This window comes from Cyprinodon tularosa, unplaced genomic scaffold (genome assembly GCF_016077235.1).
Source record: "Cyprinodon tularosa strain WSP-4 unplaced genomic scaffold, ASM1607723v1 ctg540, whole genome shotgun sequence".
In the NCBI taxonomy this organism is placed as follows: Eukaryota; Metazoa; Chordata; class Actinopteri; order Cyprinodontiformes; family Cyprinodontidae; genus Cyprinodon; species Cyprinodon tularosa.
Window position 1 is genome coordinate 238557 of NW_024039275.1, and position 22888 is coordinate 261444.

The window sequence follows — 22888 nt, forward strand, 5'->3', positions numbered from 1 at the left end:
GGGCCCGGTGGTGCCAGTGTACGGCATCCCTGCTTCTGTCAGTGAGCCCCAGGGCAGCTGTGGCTACAATGTAGTTTGCCACCATCAGTGTGTGGGTGAATGACTGAATGTAGTGTACTATATAAGTACAGGTCATTTACCATTTCCATGCTTTTAACTACCACACAGAGAGACACTGATAATGGCTGATCTGGAACATCACATCAGAGGCAGTGTACGTTGGCAATAACCAGTGTAGACTGAGGGGTGGCCGAAAATATAGGCACCAGAGCCTCAAGGTCAATCTACACTATTCCTACAGGAAAATTAACGAGCAAAACATCCATATTTTCTAAATAAAGACAAACTATACTTTCAGCCTTTGCTAACAAATAGACACATATATTTAAACATCCGTGACTTCTAGATAAAAGGTATAGTGGATAATATTCTTTCAGTTTTGAATTCTGGGGTGTAAATCTTTTCCATTGTCTTTACTTACCTACTTGTATCAATAGACATTCTGCATAAAATTGATATTTCCAAGCACTAATATCTACATAAATTGATCATTTGATAAGTTTTTATTAGAATTTTTATTTATGATTTCACTAAAGACTCCTAGATAGGCACATCATTTTCTCTTTACCCCATATGACACAAAATCTAGTTCTGAAAATTGCCCTGTACATATAATCTTTGATGTTAGTATAGTGATGTGCATAATTAACAAAAAAATAAAATAATAAAATGTTTTGAATATTCCACTTGAGAGTATTACTGGTGCCACCATCTGTATTAGAGGGAAAACATGGAAGGGGTGGCCACAGGGGTGGCCAATGATTGCCTAAGGGTGGCCATGGCCCCACATCTAGCTTTGATTTGTATACATTATGATTTTGATAACTTAAAATCTGGGATTTTTTTGTTTTGTTTTTTTTATTGAGGTTAGTGAACCAAGATTATTACATAATGCAGCAATCCTTCTGTCCAGCTCATTACTCAGTCCAACAGTTCTTGCAGAAGCTCTATGGAGCCCATTGTTGACAGCTGAAGTGGAGGCTCACACTGGCATCAAATTTCTTACAAAAACAAACCTAAAAAAAGTCTAAATAGTTCTTATATAGGTGATTTTGATTGATAACCCATTTCCTCATATGTAACAGCTGGTGATGGCCCACTTATCATCTGATGCACAAATTAATGAATCTTTATCATCTAATATTTGACATTCCTCATGGTCACTATAGAGAATAATCGTCAATCGGTTCATGAGGAGCGGATAGTTCAGATGTACTCTTCCCTAAGCAGCCACTCATACCAGATTTTTGAGCAACTAATACAGCAGTCGCTGTCACGACCCACTAACCAATGAGGGAGCGGCTCTCAGTGTTTTGTTAAAGCCACATGTAACTCCGCCCCTTATTGGCTGAGAGCCGCTCTAACTCACGCAGCCTTCCGCCGCAGCCGCTCCTGCCACTGTTGCTTCTTCCTGAAGAATCCCAATAAGTCTGCAGCTGCTCACAGGTTAGTTCTTATCGCCTCCTAAAAAAATTTGACATATTCGAGCCTATAGATGAAATCTAAGATTAAAATGGCGCATCTGCGCATCAAAAATCAGGAAGCAGGCATCTAAAAGGTTATTTTTTTGGGTGAATTCAGTTGATTTGAAGTGTCCTTTTTTTTTTGTGAAATCTTTTTTCCTCTTCTTCTCATTTAAACATAAAACACGTGAGTTTTTGTTCTGCGCGTGAAGAACCTTCGTGCGCATAGAGGAGGGTTATGAAATGAAAACAGACATGGATGCACACGTAGCTGCATCAGGTTTCAGAGTGCGCACTTATCTGTTATGTGTACAAACTTTGGCTGCGTTGTTTTCGGGCGTATTTTTTCTCTCTCCAGCTTTGTTGCATAAGCTGCTGTTTGCTGGCGGGTTATTAAATTATAGAGGGAGAAATAGAGCATTATCTCTCAGTTCTCGTGCTGACATCCCGCCACATCGTTTATCACTTTCTGAGAGACCATGTGTGGGGTGTGCACGCGCGCGCGCGCGGAGGGTTATTACTAACATAAGGAAGTTAGTGGCTACTGTCTGCATAAGGCGTCTCTTTTAAATACCAACTATTCTCTACAGAGATGCATGATCGCATGTTTTTATGATTGCCTCATTTATTGGAATATTCTTTTATGATGATAAAATTATATATGTATTTATAAATTTTTTTTTGGTATTTTAAGTCACACTTGTAACTTCTTGGGAATTTTACCGTAGGAAGGAGACATTCTTGGTCAGATATCCTTTTTAATCAGGTTCTTGGTTGAGAAGAAGATATTTCTGCTCTTTGCAGTCCAGACCATAGGGTTCAGTTGAAGGTTTGACGCAGCGTACTCGACTGAGATTTCAGCCCCAGAATAGGTTTAAAACAAACAAACCTCATGATGTCTAAGGATGCTTTCTTTGACAAACTGTTTTAACCAATGAGCAGCATTTTTACTCTTTTGAACATTTTGAATAGAATAGAATAGAATAGAATAGAATAGAATAGAATAGAATAGAATAGAATAGAATAGAGAATCCTTTTATTGTCCCACAGTGGGGAAGTTCTGGTGTTTACAACAGCAAAAAATATTATTGAAAGAAAAAAATTCAACACAATTCTTGAATTGGTGGATGTTGCCTGGGTTAACCGACTTAATAACTGTGTAAAAGACCCGTCCTCTAGTTTGACTCAATAACATGGGGCGTTAACCATCTTACAGAACAACAATTTAGCCAAATTGATAATTGAGGAATGATAAACCTCATTCTAATCTCTTCTCTAATCAAAAAAACTGGGTCACCATGTTTGACCCAGTATTTGGTTAAATAGACCCATCCTTTGGTTGCAACAGAAGAATCAAACAGCATTTAGATTAGATTAATAACTCAGCAGTTTATATAGTATGGTATGTATGTGCCTATTGATATCCGGGCATGTTTTTCAGCAAAGTCTGCTTCATTGTAATAAAATACTGCAGTCTAAAGGTTTCTGATGTTATGATCCTTACTTGTGAGAATTTAAAAGTCTAAAATAATTTGCTGATTCTCCTATCTAGGTGTAAATGGGAGCTGGCATTAGAGAGATTAATATTCCAGGGACATTGTTGCATTTCATGGTGGATGCAGTTGCCAAGCAACCAATGGACATTCAAAGGCAGGGGTGTAGTTAGCTGGTAATACTGGGGCCCAGCTCCCCCCTCTCCCTCAATGTGTTATATTTCTTGAGTGAAATGGCCACTACCTCTAAGATATATTTACAGCAAGATCTTCTGGATAAAAAAAAATGGCATTAATAATATTTTACTGCTGCCTATATATATGTTAGGATTTCTTTTTCTAAACTCCACCTGTCTTTTACAGATATTTTATTAACTGTCAATAAACAATAAAACAAATATTTAGCCATAAATAATAACACCTGGAATAGAAAAGATTAATAACTTTAAAGAAACAATAATTTCAATGGAAGAAAGGTTTGATTTTTTGTTGTTGTTTGAACTATCCTGGCCTGCATTAACAGCTCTAAGAATGTGCTGGAATTGGTTTGGAGATTTCTTTTTGCTGTTGGAGATTCAATTTGGAGGTGTCCTTGGAGCAATCAAAGAGACAGAGCAAAGGTGAATATGGTGAGGTTTTCACCAGAGACTGTCAGGATGCAGTATTCTATCACAAATCTGTAAGAGAATTTAAAATAAGCCTCAAACTCAAGTTTTGGGGGTTCTGTTGCATATAATTGATTCACTTTAATTCGTTGTTGCTTAATAAAGGTTAATTTAAATTTATGTTGTGGGAAAAACATACTCCTTGCAAACATGTCTGTTTGTGTTCCTGTTTGCTGACCATATGTTTCAATGTTTCCATTGGTCTGTTGTGTTTTGATGAGGTACAAGTGTTCAAGGCTGGATGGTATACTTACCATTACCCTAATCTTTAGTTTCCTTCATTAATTCTGCCCCATTTAATTTGAGACTGTGGTTGGAGCACCCTAGAGCAGTAATACTACTTTGAGTCAGAAGAAACAGTCAGCCGGGTCTAAGCATTAATTAGACCAAATATTTAAAAGGTTCCAGCGGTATAGAATATATAGTACAATGTGCACTCTGTACTATTAGTGGGATCGGAGATTTGTTAAATACATTCAATATTAACATCTCTTTTTTTGATTCATTAAAAGAAATCGACCTTTAAAATCAACATACCTGCTCTATTAATGCACTGGCTTTAATATCAAGTTTCCCCAGCTCCCTTAAATCCATACATCCCTGCTGTTCCCCCATTAAGTTTTCTCATTTAAGGACACATCTTGCTTGATGCTTCAAAACACCAGTTTATATTTGTTTGATTTTACACATGCTTCACTGTTATTAATTGTTTTGTTTGATAGTTTCATAGACAGTCAAGAAATGTAATTTTTCTATTGATTTCTTTCATTATTTTTTTAGCCTTTGAGAACTAAATCAGATTCCCTCAGTCAGTTGTCATGTTCTGAATCTCTCAGTAAACATTCTCAGCTGGTTTCGAACAGATGGGGTGGAAGCTCTGCAGGTGTTTTACTATAAACTTTATTTTTACAGGAATCTGTGGAATGCAGACTGAGTGGCGTGTCGTTATGTTTCTACTTTTTATATGAGCGGCAGAGGAGTTATATACATCCGTGGTAAACAGACACACGTTAGGTGACTGTGCAGATGTCATGTGTTTGTCCTTTAGGCACAGGAGAAGCTGTCTTTATAGCAAACAGAGGGAGAGATTGTGGTTTTTTGGAGCCTGTCATTACGCCGTTCATGGTCATTTGAGAATACCAGCATGACTGTGTCTGTTGTGGGCTGACAGCAGGCTAAAAGAGCCAGTGTTTACAACACAATCAGCTCTTATATGTGACCTTCAAAGCTGAGTGTCACATCTCAACAGCTTTTCACTCATATCTTATAATTGAGAGAACTTGGAAAAGTCATGCGAGAAATCTTCAAGGCTAAACAAATCTAATTTGCTTGGTGATTTAAGTGGAATGGCCTCCTTGGAAATCTGTTTATCTGAAGTTTTCTCTTTCTGGATTTTATTGAATTTTATTTCTTAAGGTATTTAAAGTCTTGTCCTGTAGTGAAGTTATACGATAACTCTGATTTCTGTAATCCTCTGACCTGTTAAACCAGATTTTAGCTGATTCGGATCTTTCTGTAAAAGCTATAAATAAAAACAATATATTGTTTTTTGTCAGTGAGAAAATGTAAAATACATTTTTTTTAATTGCGATTATACACGTAGGGTAACATCAAGCTATAGTGAAACCAATTATTTCTCAACAATGACGTCTCGCTTCCAGGTTTCAAGTCAACGGCAATAGTAAATATAACATAACAGCATGAGACAGTGTTTCTCATTTACAAGATGGATTATAGCTCAGTAGCTTCCACTTGTTTTGGGTGCTTGCCAAAATTTGCATCACATAAGTTCTTATTTCTATTAGGCTTGTCAAAAGTATCGAAACTCAAAAAAGTATCGATACTGAAATGTTGTATCCGGATACAATACTCGTTTTTAAAAGTATCGCTACAGTGCCGTCACCAGTGGCACCTAAGCAGTCATTCATCTAAAGTGCAGAATAGAGGACAATGCACTTTCAGAACACTGTGTGATTGAATAATTCTGTGCACTTTTCAGTTTCAGACTTTTTTTTGTAAGAGGTGCAGCTGCTGAGAATTATTTTTGTTTCTTAACTGGTTTGGCTAGTGTCATTGTTATGTGTGCAAAGCATAGATAGGAAGGAACACTTAATTTGAATTTTATAAGTTTTTTATCAAGCTTGCTTAATATTATGCACAGCATACAACCTTTATTGTGTTTATTTATTGTATTTTATTTATTAATGAAAATATTTCTGTTGAATTTTGGAGTCTTTGTTTTTATCCTTGTGGTATCGAAAATGGTATCGAGTATCGAATATTTTCCTTAGTATCGGTATTGATTTCAAAATTTTAGTATCGTGACAACCCTAATTTCTATGGGATTAATAGATACTAAACATGTGCTGGGTTACTGAAGATTTTATTGGAAAATGTCTTAATTTCGTCTTATTTTTAAGAGGTATTTCTTTTTATTGTAGCTGTGGATTAGCGCAATTAGCGCAACCAGCTGCATTGTCACGGTTTAAAAAACAAGATAAACAAATTCTCTCCAGCAGGTTTCCGTGAAAAACAAAGCTAGACTAGGCAAATACATAAAAAAAAGTGTTTATCTTCCTGTTGCTTTTGAAGTCTCATTCCCTATTGTAGCAGCCTGGATGAACAGCCAATAAGCCTCAGGGGGAATTTTTTTTTTCTTTTCTTTCAGCTTTCTATACCCCACTGGGCTTCCCGTACTTATTTTCACAGTTTAATGATACTGAAATAAGCTGACTCTAAAGGGTCTACAGTCAATTTCCAACTAGTAGGTCTTATGCGGTGTGTTTGGTGAGCAGTAAATTCCAGTGTTGCTTATAAACAAATGTCCATATGTGTTTGAATATGTGATGGATACGTCATTGATAGAGCTATAAATCCGGCTCATTTAACATGTCAGCTGCAGATTATTACTAGGGCTGGAACTAACCATCATCTTGCTAATTGATTCACCTATTGATTATTTTTCTGATTAACTGATTGATAATTGGATTTGATGAATTGATCTGATGATCAATTGATGAATTGATCTTTTTATAAAAAAGAATAGAAGAATACATTTTATTGTCATTACAGTTTCACAAGTAAAAAGCAACGGAATACGCTCTCTGCATTTAACCCATTCTTTTGGGGAGCAGTAGGCTGCAATTGTGTGGCGCCCGGGGAGCCTTAACCCCCACACAGTGGGGGCCGAACTTCCCGACCTCAAACGTTGTGGGCGGGACTAAGTACGGAATGGCACCCAGGCGAGCAGTCTGTGGGAGTGGGGCTTGAATTCAGAACCTCTTGGAACCACTAAGCTGCCATTCCACCGATATTTATTTATTTATTGAATAAATCTCATTACATATTACTTTCAATTAAATATTGAAGTGTAGTACCCATTCAGGTTTAAACATTCAACAATGTCTCATTGAACAGGAGAAAATTGTTTCCTGTCCTGCAAACATTGTTGCGCAGAGATAATTGAACCTTTTGCACACCTTTAACTCAACAATGTGGTTGTGCTGTAGTTGGTGGAGGCTGGATATGTTACTTTGGGTAGTTCCAACAGTTTTCAGGCAAAATTTTGTGTCCTTTTTCTTAACATCTATGGCGTAATTTTTGGTGCCACCGAACTGAGCGTACAGGGAGAACAATATGCATCGTTAAAACTCGCACACCTTCACTTGAAACCGGTCTGCTGCGTGCCCAACTGACAACGCGCTCTAGACTTCTTCTCTGCTCCCGCTCAGCTCCACTGGATTAGCTGATCTAATTTCGTTTACGGCTGTGTTAGACACTTCTTCATTGGGCTCATCCATCATTCTCTTTGTTTACGCTTCTGAGTGGATTGGTGGATTCACATGATAATGCTGCAGTGTCTTAAAAAGGGGAAGGAAATACCATCCACCAGCACACAAATGCATATATATATATATATATATATATATATATATATATATATATATATATATATATATATATATATATATATTAGGCTTGTGCGATATATATATTTACAAATTTGGTTCTCTTGCGTAGGCCCCTCTGTCAGCTAAAGGCACGTTTTAGAATCTCAGTCCTCCATTTACCAATTAATTACATTACATTACATTATTAATTACTTATTACAGCTCCTTTTTTTAACAGGCAACAGCATTTGGCTCCCAGCTTTAAGAATTTGACATTGTAAACAGAAAAATGTTCATCATGAAACTTCATCAACTCATCTTGTTTAAGTATAAAATGAAGAGGAGCAGGTTGAATTGGCTTTTGCTAAGCTTAGTGGTTGATTGATCCGACTCCACAGCTGATGCTTAGACAAGAATCTTGATTTTAATCAAATATGAATCAAATGAGAAAGAGTGACCTTGGACTGGAGAGAAAAATCAGAATGATGTTTTTTCTCTGTGACCTGCATTGGGAACCCTGTGTGTGTTATGACACACAGGGTGGACTGGATGGAAACTTTTGACAGACATGTGACCTTTGCCCCACTTCACTATCCCTCTTCTCTCTATGCATTTTCCTGCTGCGCCTCATGTGACCAGCAGTGTGAGGTTTCATCATGGGGGTCGGGACCTGCACTACTCATAGTGGTCTTCTTGTGCAAGGTCAGCCTTTGGTTCCTAACCCAGAGCTGACTGCAGTGAGTGCAGTAGGGACACGTGTCAGGGAGCGCAGGAGAAAAGTCACACTGCAGCCGCATGAGGTCTACCAGCCATCTGACAGCCACACAGTGACAAACAGCATGCCTCTCTATGAGAGTCGTTGGCTGCTTCGCCATATTTAGAGCGCTTCTGTTTGCTCATCTTTGGAAAACAAGCCATGAAACATTAGCCTGTAAGTGTAGAAGGAAGGAGATTTGTAGATGATTATTGCCATTCAGTCTTTTTGTTGAAGTGCTTCCCGTGGGGCAGAGTGTGGAGTGTGTGGAAGTGTTGCATTATCACCAAGGTAACTGAGGCACCACATTTCTTTTCTTAATCAGTGTCCCTTTAACTACAGTTTAAGGAATTGAAGCTCTTCATGTTAATCTTAGTCTCAGAGGGGAAGTTACACACAGACTACATGTGATGCGGTTTGTGACTTCAGTGTCTTCCGCTAAAAACAGTTCTTGGTACAACTATTCTTTCATTGTGACACATTTTGTCTAGAAATACAACTTCGACGTGTTATACTAGGATTTAAGGTGACAAAAAGTGAGAAGTGAAAGAGAGAAAAAAAATCAGTTTCAGTTTGCACCTCTTAAAAACTTTCACATTGTGTTTTCTTTTTGCTTCTTCTTTGCAGAATGAATCCAGTCCAGGTCATTTTGTTTGGATGAAGGGTGTCTCTTTCCATGCTCTAATCTGTTTTAAGTTTTGGCATACAGAGGATTGCAGCAATGCGTGTCAATGTTTGTCACATTTTACCTGCACTCTTAACTCCACATGTTTGCTGTTTTTCCCAGATTTGCTAAATTTGTGAGTGCTTCCAGCTTATCTATGGATCGCCTCGCCATGTGAGATGTCCAAAGATTATGTTTTCTCACCTGATTCTACTTCAACTGAGATTAGGCTACACGTAGATTGACTGTTTAATGATCCTGAGAGCATTGGTCACTATGTATTTATTCAAAGTGTTACTTTAATTTAGGGGTAAGGAGGATTAAACAGAACTGTCATGGTGTTCTAGGTCGAGCCTCCGATTGCCAAGCGGGTGACCTGGGTTTGAATGCCAGTTGTGACAGGGAGGGCATCTGATGTAAAAATTGACAAATGTTGCTATGGCAACCCCTGAAAATGGGTGCAGCCAAAAGAACACAGAGTGAGGAGGGCTAAAGTATATCATGTTTTGTGATTTTTATCTGTGAAATCCAGCTATCCTTTTATATTAGTTATGCATTGTTTTTTTGTTGGTTTATCTCGTGAAATTCCAAGAAAACAAATCCAGGTTTAAAGATGAAGCAGTATAGAAAATGTTAATAGATGTGGGTACTTCAGTCATCTGTGTCATTTTATATGTAAATGTAATGGATATCTACAGCAGACTTCATTTTATTTAAGGTATGTAATTAAGATTTTATTTGTCACTGCTGAATCGTCCAGTTCGACAGGAAGATTCACAGCTTTCAAAGAAAACTGCAGCAAATACTGCTGATTAAGACAAGGAGTCAACTCCACTCTTAGATTTTGTCTTAAACGAGTTACCTTTGACTTTAACCTTTTAACTCCTGATTATCGAAGACGTTATGGCACAACTCCTTACTAAGTGTAGTTAAGAGGAAATCAAGTGTGACTGAGTTATATCACTCTAACCTCCAGGCTGAGGTTGGAGTGGCTCTGGTATCATCTGCAGAGCTATAACGTGCCTTTGGGCTGCTGGCCTTTCTTCATGTTCTGTTATGTGTCAAATGACCTTGCTGCACTCCCCAACTCCCCCCCTACACCCCCCCTGATCTTGTACTGGAGTGTGGTCTGACTGGTGAACTTGCTCTGCCATTGGCTTGTCATTCTCCCAGGCCAAGTAAGGAGAGTGGAGGTGGGTGGGTTTTTTTTTTTTTACAACTACCTTTCACCTCCAACAACTGTCAGCACAAATGCTCTGTGGAAAGAACCAGCGTCAGAAAGAGGTTTCATCAAACCTCCTCGCTGGTAACTTCCTGAATTTGACTGAAATTGACGAATTGATTGGGTGATAAAAATGTCAAGTTTGAACTAAGTTTCTTTTTTTTGTGTAAGATTATTCTCAGCAGCATCTTCTTATGCTGGCTCTGAGTCAATTGATTAAGCAGGTGAACCAAATTATCTGCTAAATCAAATAAATCAATTTGGAGCCTTTGATTATATTTCACCAATTTGATTTGATAATGAAAGATTGTGTCTTTTACTTCATGGGATATAAATTAAAACGATGTGACCAACTCTTACCAAGTCTCGCCTTTAGGTAAAGTAAGAAAATAGAAGACAGCCATCTAATTTTATTAGATTTTTTTACTATTTCAAAAATATTTTTTATGTTTTTTTAAATAAATTTTAAATAGAATAGCATTAGTTTGTATTTTTCCTCCATAAAGATACATATTTCCAAATTATGAATAAGAATTATGGGATGCTAACGAAGGTAAAGTAATTGGGACATGTCTTTATGTCATTTCAAAGCTGAACGGTGGAATATACAGAACTGTGAGAAATCTTAACCTTCATGCACCTGTTGAAAAAAAACCTCACCTTTCAGATATAATTCAGCAGCTATTATGACGTTACAACTCGTTTACATTGGATCTCATGCTGTATAAACCTAGTGGGCTCAGTTTAGCCTGCAGTTATTTTGTTAAGATCACTGAAATATAATCTGTAGGTGCTGACAATAGAGACATCCTTTTCATATCAGCCATGAGCATATTAATCGTTTTTTTGGTGGTTTTTGTTTGTTTGTTTGATTTCCCATGTCTTGGGTGGTACTTTAATAATGTGGTTTTTGTATGCATTTGTCTGTCATGGTGGCTGTTTTCTTTTCTTTTCTCTCTTTTGCTTCTCATTTCTCTAGACTCGCAACAAACCAAAAAGAAGTATTCTGTATTTTCTCTATTTTTCTTTTTCGTTTTTATTTTCCGAATCTCTCCTTTATTCTCTCTTTCTTCCCCTTACTTCTCATCTCCTCTTCCTTTCTCATTTCCAATTCTGTCTCGGTGTCCATTGCCTTTTTTCCCCATAGACGCCTCTAATAGTTTTAATACGAAATCACCAAGTGGAACCTTATGAACCTTGTTAAAGCAAATCTGTTAAGGTATAATCCAGCACCGGGAATCAATTCCTCAGCTCTTTATTGGCAAACAAGACACATAAAAAAATATGTTTATAAAAATAATAACAATAATAAGCTATTTTTTACCCAGGAAATTTAGCTAAACAGGTTTATAGGATTTCCTTCTCTCGCCTGTAAAGGGTAACCCACACTATTGGCTAAGCTTCTACTGATACAACTCTATGCACTCTTTCATATTTCAAACCTAAAAACGGTCCCTGCCGTCATCTGCTTAGCCATGTTTCTACTCTAGATTATGCCATTAAAAGAACCATTGTGTTATATATGTTGTGAATAAGTGATATATATAAAATAACTGAGTTGAATCTAGTTGTTTTTGTTCTTTTTTTATATCAATTTGACCAAGCAAGCCTTTATCTTTCATAAGACCGATTCCTGTACAGAAACAGTGGGAAGATAAAAAGCACTGGTTGTTTGGGAAATGATTAAAAAAGAGCATGCTCTGATATGAGAGATAAAAATTGCCAAATTTATTGGTGTTTTTTCAAACTGAAAACTAATATTCATCTCCGTTGACTCCATTTAGAGTCTATCAAGCTCATAAGTCAGGCTCTCTGCTTAGATAGGTCCTTCAGTCATAACGACCAAAGCTGCGAAATGTTATCTATCTAATTAGAGTGTTAGCCTCTACTCTAGTTCAACAGTTTTCCTTCAGAGATCTTGGTTGCAAGATTAGTTCTACGGAGGTTTTTCTCTACAGTTTTGGTGCTTTCACTCTCCACTGTCCTTCAATGATTACGCAGTAAAGGTCTCTGCTCAGTGTCTCCTGAACAGTCCCTCAATTTATAGACATTAAGTGTTTCTTCTGAGGGAACTGATTCATTAGTTTGGGCATCAGCTCTGGAAGACAGAATGGTTGGAGCTCTGTTAGTTTACAAATAACTCTTTCTGACATTCAGGAATATTTATGTGACATACAAATTGGTCTTTCTTTGCAAGAAGGTGAAATCGGGACTTTGGGGTTAATTAATTAAACACAAGCAGCATTTAGCAATAGGGTTGTTAAAGGGAGATGATGCTTTGGGAGAAAAACCCTCAGTTAGATACACATACTTATTATTTCCTTGTTTGGTTATTTCACTACATTAAAGTTAATCTTAGTGTCTAGCTGTTTGTTTCACATTAATATCAGTGGAATAATAAGTCTTTAAGCCACTATGGGGCAGCTTGCATTTTCTCTGGGATTCTAGCAGCACCCTACGTTTACCTGTGTTACAAAGGAAAACCAGCTAACTGCACGTCGGATGTGTTTGGGAACAAAGATGACAAAACAGTCTGTTGGTATGTTTCAACCCGTCCCCCTCCCAGTGACTCTCCAGCGAGCGGCTTGCTGCGTCTCACGCGTCTGTGTTTCTGTTTGAGGAGGGGCGTGTTTCTGCTATTCATAGTTGTGAGAACAGAGAGGTCTATTAGAGGTCAGTGGGAGCCCTTCTAATAGCTACTGCACCACTGCCTTTCAGATAACTGCACCTCGCCACTGTGAAACACAACCTCGACCCTTTGCCATTTACGCTCTGTGAGTACAGATATGGTTAAATGTTTGTGTGTGGATAATCTGAGCTGTGCTGTCTGATAATATGCTCAAGTGCATTTAAGTTCAACTGACTTTGGTTTAGTATTGTGATCATCTGATTCCTCTAACATGGGTAAAAGTAACAGGTGTCAGAGGAAAAGAAGCTTTTGTCAGTCCTCGTTTTTATTCTTTTTCAAGAAGCTAAATCATTAGCAGTTATGTCTGTTTTTTTAATGATATTTCTTCATACTTTTATTTATTTCACAAATAACTCTTTATTCTATTTGCTTGTGTACTTTGCTCCACTTGGCACTGGTCCCATTTGCCATGAGCTTCAAGGTAATAATAGAAGTAGGTGAAAAGTCTTTTGTATTTTACTCAATGACTTCATTTACCTTCACCACAGAGGTCAGATCATTTGAACTGAATGTCCTGAGGTTTATAGCAAACATTACCTAGGACAAATATATGAGCCGATTAAAGAGTCAATTATTAATAAGTCTGAGTCTATTCTGGGAATTTATCTAAAACTATTACCAACTGTATTTATGCTTCAAGAGCAGCTGTAGCCCATTAGATGTTTGATTAAAATCACAAAATCTCTAATTCTGCAATGTGTGATTTTAATTTCACATCTTTTGTTCTGCTGCAACAAAACAATCTAGAAATAAGTAAAAGCAAAACCTTAAATTAATTTGAGTTGGTTAATAATTTGATTTGCTAAATTTTTATAATTAGATAATATGCACTTGAAATAACACTATGTAATCGTTGTTCTTGTTTTAAATGTAAATGGTCTTGTTCCATTTGAAAACTGTCTCACTTGCATCCTCAATTCAAGAAAAAAATGCACTTATTTAAAAAGAAAAAAACTTTTTAGATTAAATTTTTATTGCAACATGTTAGTGGAGAGAGAGAAGAAAAAAAAAAAGGTTTCAGCCCAGTGACTTCATGTTTAAAGTATCCCAATCGGAAAGCTTTTTCTCCCCTCCCGAAGCAAGTGGTTGACCCTGTGGTTGTTTCCTTATGTCTCCGTCGAGGATTGTGATCAGAAACGTGTGTGGAGTCGGATTTCCTTCCATAGCACAGCTGTTACATGGGAGAGCAGAACAAATCTTCCCCTTTAAACAGAAAAACTGAAAATCAGCTCTGTAAATGAGAGGGCTTCACGAGGAGCTGAAAGATGCTGGTTATGTGTTTTTTCACATTAAGTTTCTCTGGCCGTACTAGAGATGCCCTTATCAGGATTAGCAGTTTTCCATTGTTTGTTTACCATCGTTTCCCGTGACTCATGCAGTCAATAAAAAGGTAAAGCAGCAACAGATACCTACTGCCTGCAGGTCAGTCTCTGATTGTTGAAATGAACCCCTTTTCCCAACGCAGGCTTGATGGCATCTCTGTCCACTAGTGTCACAAGTTAGAGAAAAATTCACATGCAAAATGTTTAGCAGATACATGAAGAGCTACTGGGAGAGTCACAGATTGCTGTCAAAGATGAACTTTATCCACTGTCCCCTGGCAGTTTGGTCAACAGACAAAGAGAGAATATCTTAGCGGACTTTTCTGGTACGAACAAAGAAAAGAAAAAGAAAGAAACAAGCCATTTTCACACTTGAGATTTTCCAGCAGGTTTTACCTGAGGTCTTACCCATCATTTTATGTGAAAAAAAGTCAGATTTTTAAGTGATGCCTCCTTTAATTTCCATAGAAACCCCATTCCTGTTGGCCCACGACCCTAAGTGGGATTCTCACACCAATTTTGAGAATCATTGCTCTGAATGTGATTGCTGAAAAAAATTTGGAAAAAACAAATATGGTGTCATTAGATATTTATGCGCCTTAGATCTTTGGGTTTCAGAAATACAGAATAATAAATGCAACAAAGTTAATAGACTCTCTCTGAATCATAAACATGATTCCTTTTTGTTTTATTACTAAACATTATTATGCTATAAAAGTTCTACCTTTGTCTGCTGGTTTTTGAGTCATTCTATCAACATGTCAGGTAGAAATGTGCAAACCGCAATAAGAAATGGAAGCTAAAATCACTTGATTCCTAAAGATAGCATGGGTGTAATTGGCTATAGATCATAGCACCATCAATGCAAAATGCAATATTCTAGAAAGCTTTAATTGGAGGTGAACCACTCAATGCAAAAAGCAGGTTCACTCTAGTTTATGTCTTTATTCGGGATGTTTGGATCAGGAGTCATTTGAGAGTCGTTTGCAAATAAATACCAAGGATAAGCTAGAAAGCTCAGTGGCTTTTAAACATAAGTAAAATGGCACATTTTAATAGGATTACTAACTTATTAAATAATAATTACGTATTAAATTACGAACAGGAGGCTATAGTCACTGTTATTTTTCTCTCACGTCAACTTTATTATATTTTTTTCTATGCAAGTTTCTGTGTAATCCTCTTACTTTCTAAAAATATGTGTGACTTAAGTCTTAAGTTATGTGTTTTTCTTGCTGATGATGTCTTCACTTAGGTACAGGTGCTGGTCATAAAATTAGAATATCATGAAAAAGTAGATTGATTTCAGTAATTCCATTTAAAAAGTGAAACTTGTATATTATATTCATACATTACATACAAACTCATATATTTCAGATGTTTATTTTGTTTAATTTTGATGATTACAAATGACAACAAATGAAAATCTCAAATTCATCATATCAGAAAATTAGAATATTACTGAAGACCAATAAAAACAAAGGATTTATAGAAATGTTGGCCAACTGAAAAGTATGAACATGAAAAGTATGAGCATGTACAGCACTCAGTATTTAGTTGGGCCTCCTTTGGCCTGTATTACTGCAGCAATGCGGCGTGGCATGGAGTCGATCAGTCTGTGGCACTGCTCAGGTGTTATGATAGCCCAGGTTGCTCTAATAGTGGCTTTTAGCTCTTCTGAATTGTTGGGTCTGGTGTATTGCATCTTCTTCTTCACAATACCCCATAGATTTTCTATGGGGTTAAGGTCAGGAGAGTTTGCTGGCCAATTAAGAACAGGGATACCATGGTCCTTCAACCAGGTACTGGTAGCTTTGGCACTGTGTGCAGGTGCCAAGTCCTGTTGGAAAATGAAATCTGCATCTCCAAAAAGTTGGTCAGCTGCAGGAAGCATGAAGTGCTCTAAAACTTCCTGGTATGTGGCTGCGTTGACCCTGGACCTCAGAAAACACAATGGACCAACACCAGCAGATGACATGGCACCCCAAACCATCACTGACTGTGGAAACTTTACACTGGACTTCAAGCAACGTGGATGAAGTGCCTCTCTTCTTTTCCTCCAGACTCTGGGACCTTGATTTCCAAAGGAAATGCAAAATTTACTTTCATCAGAGAACATGACTTTGGACCACTCACCAGCAGTCCAGTCCTGTTTCTCTTTAGCCCAGGCAAGACGCTTCTGACGCTGTCTGTGGTTCAAGAGTGGCTTGACACAAGGAATGCGACAGCAGAAACCCATGTCTTTCATACGTCTGTGTGTGGTGGTTCTTGAAGCACTCACTCCAGCTGCAGTCCACTCTTTGTGAATCTCCCCCACATTTTTGAAGGGGTTTTGTTTCACAATCCTCTCCAGGGTGCGGTTATCTCTCTTGCTTGTACACTTTTTTCGACCACATCTTTTCCTTCCCTTCGCCTCTCTATTAATGTGCTTGGACACTGAGCTCTGTGAACAGCCAGCCTCTTTAGCGATGACCTTTTGTGTCTTGCCCTCCTTGTGCAAGGTGTCGATGGTCGTCTTTTGGACAACTGTCAAGTCAGCAGTCTTCCCCATGATTGTGTAGCCTATAGAACTAGACTGAAAGACCATTTAAAGGCTTTTGCAGGTGGTTTGAGTTAATTAGCTGATTAGAGTGTGGCACCAGGGGCCATCAATTTTGAACCTTTTCACAATATTCTAATTTTCTGATATGATGAATTTGAGATTTTCATTTGTTGTCATTTCTAATCATCAAAATTAAACAAAATAAACATCTGAAATATATGAGTTTGTATGTAATGTATGAATATAATATACAAGTTTCACTTTTTAAATGGAATTACTGAAATCAATCTACTTTTTCATGATATTCTAATTTTATGACCAGCACCTGTAAGATGGCTGAAGTCACCGAATAATGAATGTTAGCATGCTTACTCTCTTTTTCCGATAGCTCAAAGTGGTGACTTCGAAATGAAAAAATGTCTTAGACTTTTTTTTTGTTTAAAGTTGCCACGTTAGTCATGAAACTGTATGAGTGGTTGAGCAGCAGACTTGGTAGAAGTTGTCAAATGTTTTGGACAAAACAGGCGGTAGATGCAATCTCATTGCAGAAGGATCTATTAAATAAAACCTAAAGAACTTGGGAGACTTTAGACTTTACCTCTGTCGTCCAATCTGGGGAACAACACAGAACTAGAGTTGATAGATGCATCTGGCCTTTGATTGGTATTTGTAGAGGATTTGGAAAGTTTTCAAGGTTTTTAAATTTTTTCTTACAGTTGAGACATCATTTCATAAAAAAAAACAGGCTTTTCAACTTAAATCATAATTTCAACAAATAAATAACTGACCAAACACAAACTCCCCCACTTTGGAAGTTTTGTTCATTCACTTCACAACCTGTGCTGTTCAGTGCACTTCCAGTTAATCCCGTGCAAATTAAAGAGGAAAGGTTTCTCTACTGTATAATTATACAAGTTTACAAATAGTATTTTAGCTTTACCCTGCACAGCTTCCCTCACAGGCACATCTGTCTGTGTGCAGTGAGAAGGAGTCCAATAACAACGTAAGACAGGAAGCAGCATCATCCAGTATTGTCTCTCTCTGCCCTGTATTAAAGAGAGGATAACTTGGGCCATTTATTGAAGGAATTTGGGGAACAACCTCCTTCCCTCATTCTCAGGGCATTGAAGATGGGTCGAGGCTGGGTCTTCCAACATGACATGTCCTGGTGTGGTCTCCAGACCGAAACCCAATAGAGAACCTTTGGAGGGAGCTCAAACTCCTTGTTTCTCAGCTACAGCCCAGAAACCTGACTGATCTAGAGAAGATCTGTGTGGAGGAGTGGGCCAAAATCCCTCCTGCAGTGTGTGCAAACCTGGTGAAAAACTACAGGAAACATTTGACCTCTGTAATTACAAACTAAGGCTACTGTAAGCAAATATTAACATTGATTTTCTCAGGTGATGAGCTACTTATTTGCAGCTGTATCATACAAATAAATAGTTAAAAATCATACATTGTGATCTTTTGACTTTTTTTTGTGTTATGTCTCTCAAAGTGGACATGCACCTACAATCACAAATGACCCCTCAATGACTTACATGTGGGAAAACTTGCAAAATATCAGGTTGTTCAAATATTTATTTTCCTCACTGTGAAAGCATCAGTGCTGGACTACTAAGGTGTCAGTCTGCTCAAAAATGTTTTAGTCATAAATGGTCAAATAAAAAAGCTATTATAAAGATTTTTCTTACGTAAAAACATACAATATGTCTCTATAAGCTCTGTGGTTGCAATGTCAGTTTGTGGATTTTTTGGGGGGGGGGGGGTTAAAGAATTTAGTTGTTTAGATAAGGCCTTAGTAAATGTTTGTAGATGCGCTTTTAGTGCTTTTTTGGTCTAAAAATTTTTTCCAGTGAATCTGTTAAGTAGCGCTGTGATTGGTTGGACTTTCTAAATCCCAGCTGTTTCCTCTGTTTCAGTGCAGAACAGTCATGCAAGCTCAGGAGGTTCTTAGACAGCTGCGGATTCCAGAGCTAGATGACTTCCGACAGTATGTCCGGGGCTTCCCCACAAATGCCCTTATGGGTATGGGAGCCTTTGCTGCCATCACCACCTACTGGTTTGCCTCCCGGCCGAAAGCCCTGAAACCGCCCTGTGATCTCGGACTGCAGTCATTGGAAATACCGGTGAGGTCCCACTTTTTTTCTCATGACTAAACACCTGTTCTTTCTTCTTACTGTCTGAGTAAGAAAAATGTCCTGGAACAGTCTAACTGCCCCCGAACTACAAGAGAAAACCCCCCAAAAAACTAAGCAGTTGACCTCATGCTGCAGGAAGAAGGATTTGTTTGTTTTCCAGCTGCTGTGGAGCAAAACTATAGATCCAATAAAAAGACCATGTTTTTTCTTTTTGTTTTTTTTTGTGCAAATACTGATCACTAGTGTTCTTTGAAGTCAGACCTGCCAACTTAAAGTTTATTTAAATAACTATAGCCAAGTAGTAGCTTTTTATTCACATTTAAACTGTGCTGGCACTGCAAAACAGTTGCCATTTATCGTTTATAACGTATATTTCCATGCACTGAAATTACTGTTGTTGTTGACTGGAACATTTGAGCTGCAGCACTGTTAGGCTACGTTCCCACTGCAGGGCTTTATGCTCAATTCCGATTTTTTTTTTAAATTCGTTTTTTGTTTTTTTCCATTGCCGTTAAAATTTCCAAATATATGTCACTTGTATGGGATCTCCTGTGTGACCTGCATTCATACAACCCAAGTGTCCCGCATGCACAGTAGAGGACGCAATGACGTCACAAGCAAGCAGGCTCTGTGTTTGCGGAAGTAAACATGGATGGTAGTGCTGGAGCGCATCTATCGATCTTTGCCAACCTTAAAAACTCAATATTTTTTATCATATGTCATGGTTGTTGTTTTTCTTGCCGCTTCTACTTAGCAAGACGCAGAATAAGGACCTTTGTTGGGTATTAATGTTGTACAGGACGGATGAATGTGACCAGGCCGTTCAGACACAGGTCGCATTTGAAAAGATCAGATTCGTATCGGATTAGCCAAGTGGCATTGGTAAAAATTGGATCTGTGTGGTTCAGACTATCATGAAAAGATCAGATACAGGTCGCATATGGGGGGAAAAAAATCAGATTTAGGTCACTTCAGGCTGCAGTGTGAACGTAGCCTTAGACACCGATATCCAGACTCATTAAAAGTGATATCAATCATAGCAGATTAATGAGTTTATACTCTTGGTAAGTCCTGGGAGTCAAGTGGAGGAGTCATTATGTAACATGTCTGTGAATGTTGGTTTGTCCACAGGGGGGAGAGCGTGCCAGGAGGTCAGTACTAAATGAGAGCGACAGTGAGTTTGTCACACATTACTACAGTGATGCACAAACAATATACCAGGTGTTCCAGCGAGGACTCAGAGTGTCAAGTGAGTATATGTGCTAGAGGTTGATCAGAAAACACCTAAAGGCACCAAAGCGAGTAACAGATCCTCCCTGTTTTCCATGGTAGATAATGGACCTTGCCTTGGGTCAAGGAAACCAAACCAGCCTTATGAGTGGCAGTCATATCAAGAGGTAAACTGTAGAGCACTGCCATGAGTTAACCGCTGTCTATTGCAAAATTATTCTTTTTTTTTTTTTGAGAAATGCCCTGTTTTTTTCCAGGTGGCGGATAGAGCAGAGAACATTGGCTCCGCCCTTCTTCACAGAGGGCACTTCCACACGGGCGACAAGTTTGTCGGCATCTTTTCACAAAACAGACCTGAAGTAAATCAAATGCTTTTCATTTTTAATGTTAAAAAGCCATTGTTGTGTGAGTTGTATCTTTATATTGCATCTAGTAAAGGTACAGAGTAAATTCTCAGATTTAGAGCTACCTAGCTAAATTTGGCCACTATCTAAATATTTAGAAATATATTGATATATATTTAGATGTGAAAGATACATATTTAATCTTTAATGATGGGTAAAGCTGTTTCCTTTTTTGTTGGATTGGCGCCCAGTGCGCATATACAACTTTCTCTAAAAGTCTTACATGTGCAGTAGCACCTCTGCAATACAAAGGTATAGGAGAGCTGTGCCATGGGGACAGGAACTGTCATCACAGTTGTAGTGCAGGTGACTGACAGGTTGAGTTGTGGAAGTGAAGTCGCTTAAAGCAAACTTACTAAGAGAAGCTGGAGGTGAAAGCATTTGGACCTGGTCAGCCAAACATCAAAATTAATCAGCAGTCCAAAGACAGATGGAGATGGTTCTCTCTGTCATTTCTAGGACCTGGGTTAGCTTCAAGGCTTGGCTAACGGCATGCAGCAAGGCTACAGATTTATTCTGCTTTCCTGCCTTCTTTTTCAAATGTCAGGATCTGACACAGCATGGATAATGTTTTAGAAAAGGCAAAGAAGCATGAACGATCTGGGATTCACAATGAATATAATATGATATAGTGTACTATTTGTAGGTGTTTGTTAATTTGCATAATTAATCTTAAACACAATATCAGAAAATAGTTTTTATATATTAAAAAATATAAATCTGACTAATAGCTTCTCCATTATTAAACTGGTACATTATTTTTTTAGGTTTGTGACACCATATTGGACCATGCAAAACAAAGATTTGCCTTCACAAAGCCTTAGAAGGGCAACATATATGTACAAAAAGTGAACCTGTACATAAAATAATGTTTTGCTTTTATAAAGTGTTTTTATAATGTTTTTCGTTGTTAGCGTTAATATAAATATACTGGTGTGATAACTTAGTATATGTTTGATTGGTTTTTGGTATACGTTTATTTTGAATTTATACTGGAGTTAGCAGCTAGTGGAGTTTTCTCCCACTGGAGAAAACTCCACTAGCTGCACCTGTCTACCCGTGAAATGGGGGTGTTTTATTTAGATGAAGCGTATCACTGCCTAATGGCTAACATTGGGGCAATAGTAGCTACTGTGTGTCAGAAACCCTCGACAACACAGATGTGATCATGTCATCAGAGGTGGATTGAAGTCTCCACAAGCTGACATGTACTGTGACAAAAATCCAGTGTTTACCACAGCTTTACCCCTTGCTCACACTGGCTCCGGTGCGGTTACCGAGCCGACGGAGACCGCAACTCCCGCACACCCCCTCTCACACCGCCCTTTTGACTACGGTGCGGTGCGGCTCTGTGGCTCCGGCAACAGGTCCGGAGATTTAACTCGCGAGAACAGAAGTTCACTTGAGTTCACGTAACTTCACGCGATAACACGGCCCAAATAATGATATTTGCGAGAGCTTGTTGCGGAGGGCTCCGGCACGCCGCAAGGATAGCTTTCTTGCTGAATTTTCTGCAGCGCCGGAGTGTCTCGGTAACCGCAGCCGGACAGCTCAGCAGCCGGTCGGTGAGAGAGGTTTACGTCTTTTTAATGACTTGGAATCACTGCGGCGCCGCACCCACCAAACCGCAACGGTAACACCGGAGTTGGTGTGAGCTGGGGGTGAAAATCCACTAAACACATGTAAGCCTATTAGGGCATCTACAACTTCTGATTTTGCCAAGTCGACTATTTGACAGTGAAAGTGGAGTCTATGTGTTGTTCTAAAAAAACATGTCATTAAGTCGAGGGTTGCAAGGTGGGGTGTGTCTGAGAATTACTTACAATAATTCTTGCTGCTGTGTTGTTCTGAGTTATATCAGGTTGGTCCAATCCAGCTTTTATTGCTAACTGTAGTGTGTGCTCTACTAGGCCCATAGAATAAGCTTATAAGAGACAAGGGGAAGTGTTGGCCTTGTGGTTAGAGCAGTGCGCTTGCACTTTGAGAAGGTTGCAAGTACAAGTATACAAGTTCTATCCCCACAGACTCCACTCTGGGTCCCTGAGTGAGATCTTTAACCCCGCACTGCTCCCCGGGCGCCGCACAATGGCAGCCCACTACTCCCCAAGAGGATGGGTTAAATGCAGAGTCAAATTACTTCAATATGAAATCAATAAAGTTATTTTTAGGGGGGAGTGGCGGCCTAGTGGTTAGGGCATAGAGCTTGGAATCCTGAGGTTCTGAGATTGAGCCCCAGTCCAACAGACAGCAACTCTGGGTCTCTGAGCAAGACCCTTAACCCAACACTGATCCCCGGTCGCCCCACATGGCAATGGCAGCCCACTACCAAGGGGATGGGTTAAATGCAGA

The 22888-nt window shown here is 38.5% G+C and overlaps 1 protein-coding gene across 5 annotated transcripts in view; it reads left to right on the forward strand.

Moving 5' to 3' along the window:
* The first annotated feature begins 1399 nt into the window (after nt 1-1399).
* The window catches only part of acsl1a (acyl-CoA synthetase long chain family member 1a), a 34215-nt gene continuing 12726 nt past the window's right edge, over nt 1400-22888 (forward strand). For 2 of the 5 annotated variants that reach the window (XM_038304744.1, XM_038304742.1), the window contains exons 1-5: nt 1400-1506; nt 18687-18893; nt 20037-20154; nt 20238-20302; nt 20393-20494. In XM_038304744.1, coding sequence (XP_038160672.1) covers nt 18699-18893; nt 20037-20154; nt 20238-20302; nt 20393-20494 — 480 coding nt within the window. In that variant the 5' untranslated portion in view covers nt 1400-1506; nt 18687-18698. Of the gene's footprint in view, nt 1507-12858; nt 12986-18686; nt 18894-20036; nt 20155-20237; nt 20303-20392; nt 20495-22888 lie in introns of those variants that run through there. The other 3 variants (XM_038304746.1, XM_038304743.1, XM_038304745.1) reach the window with 3 other exon arrangements.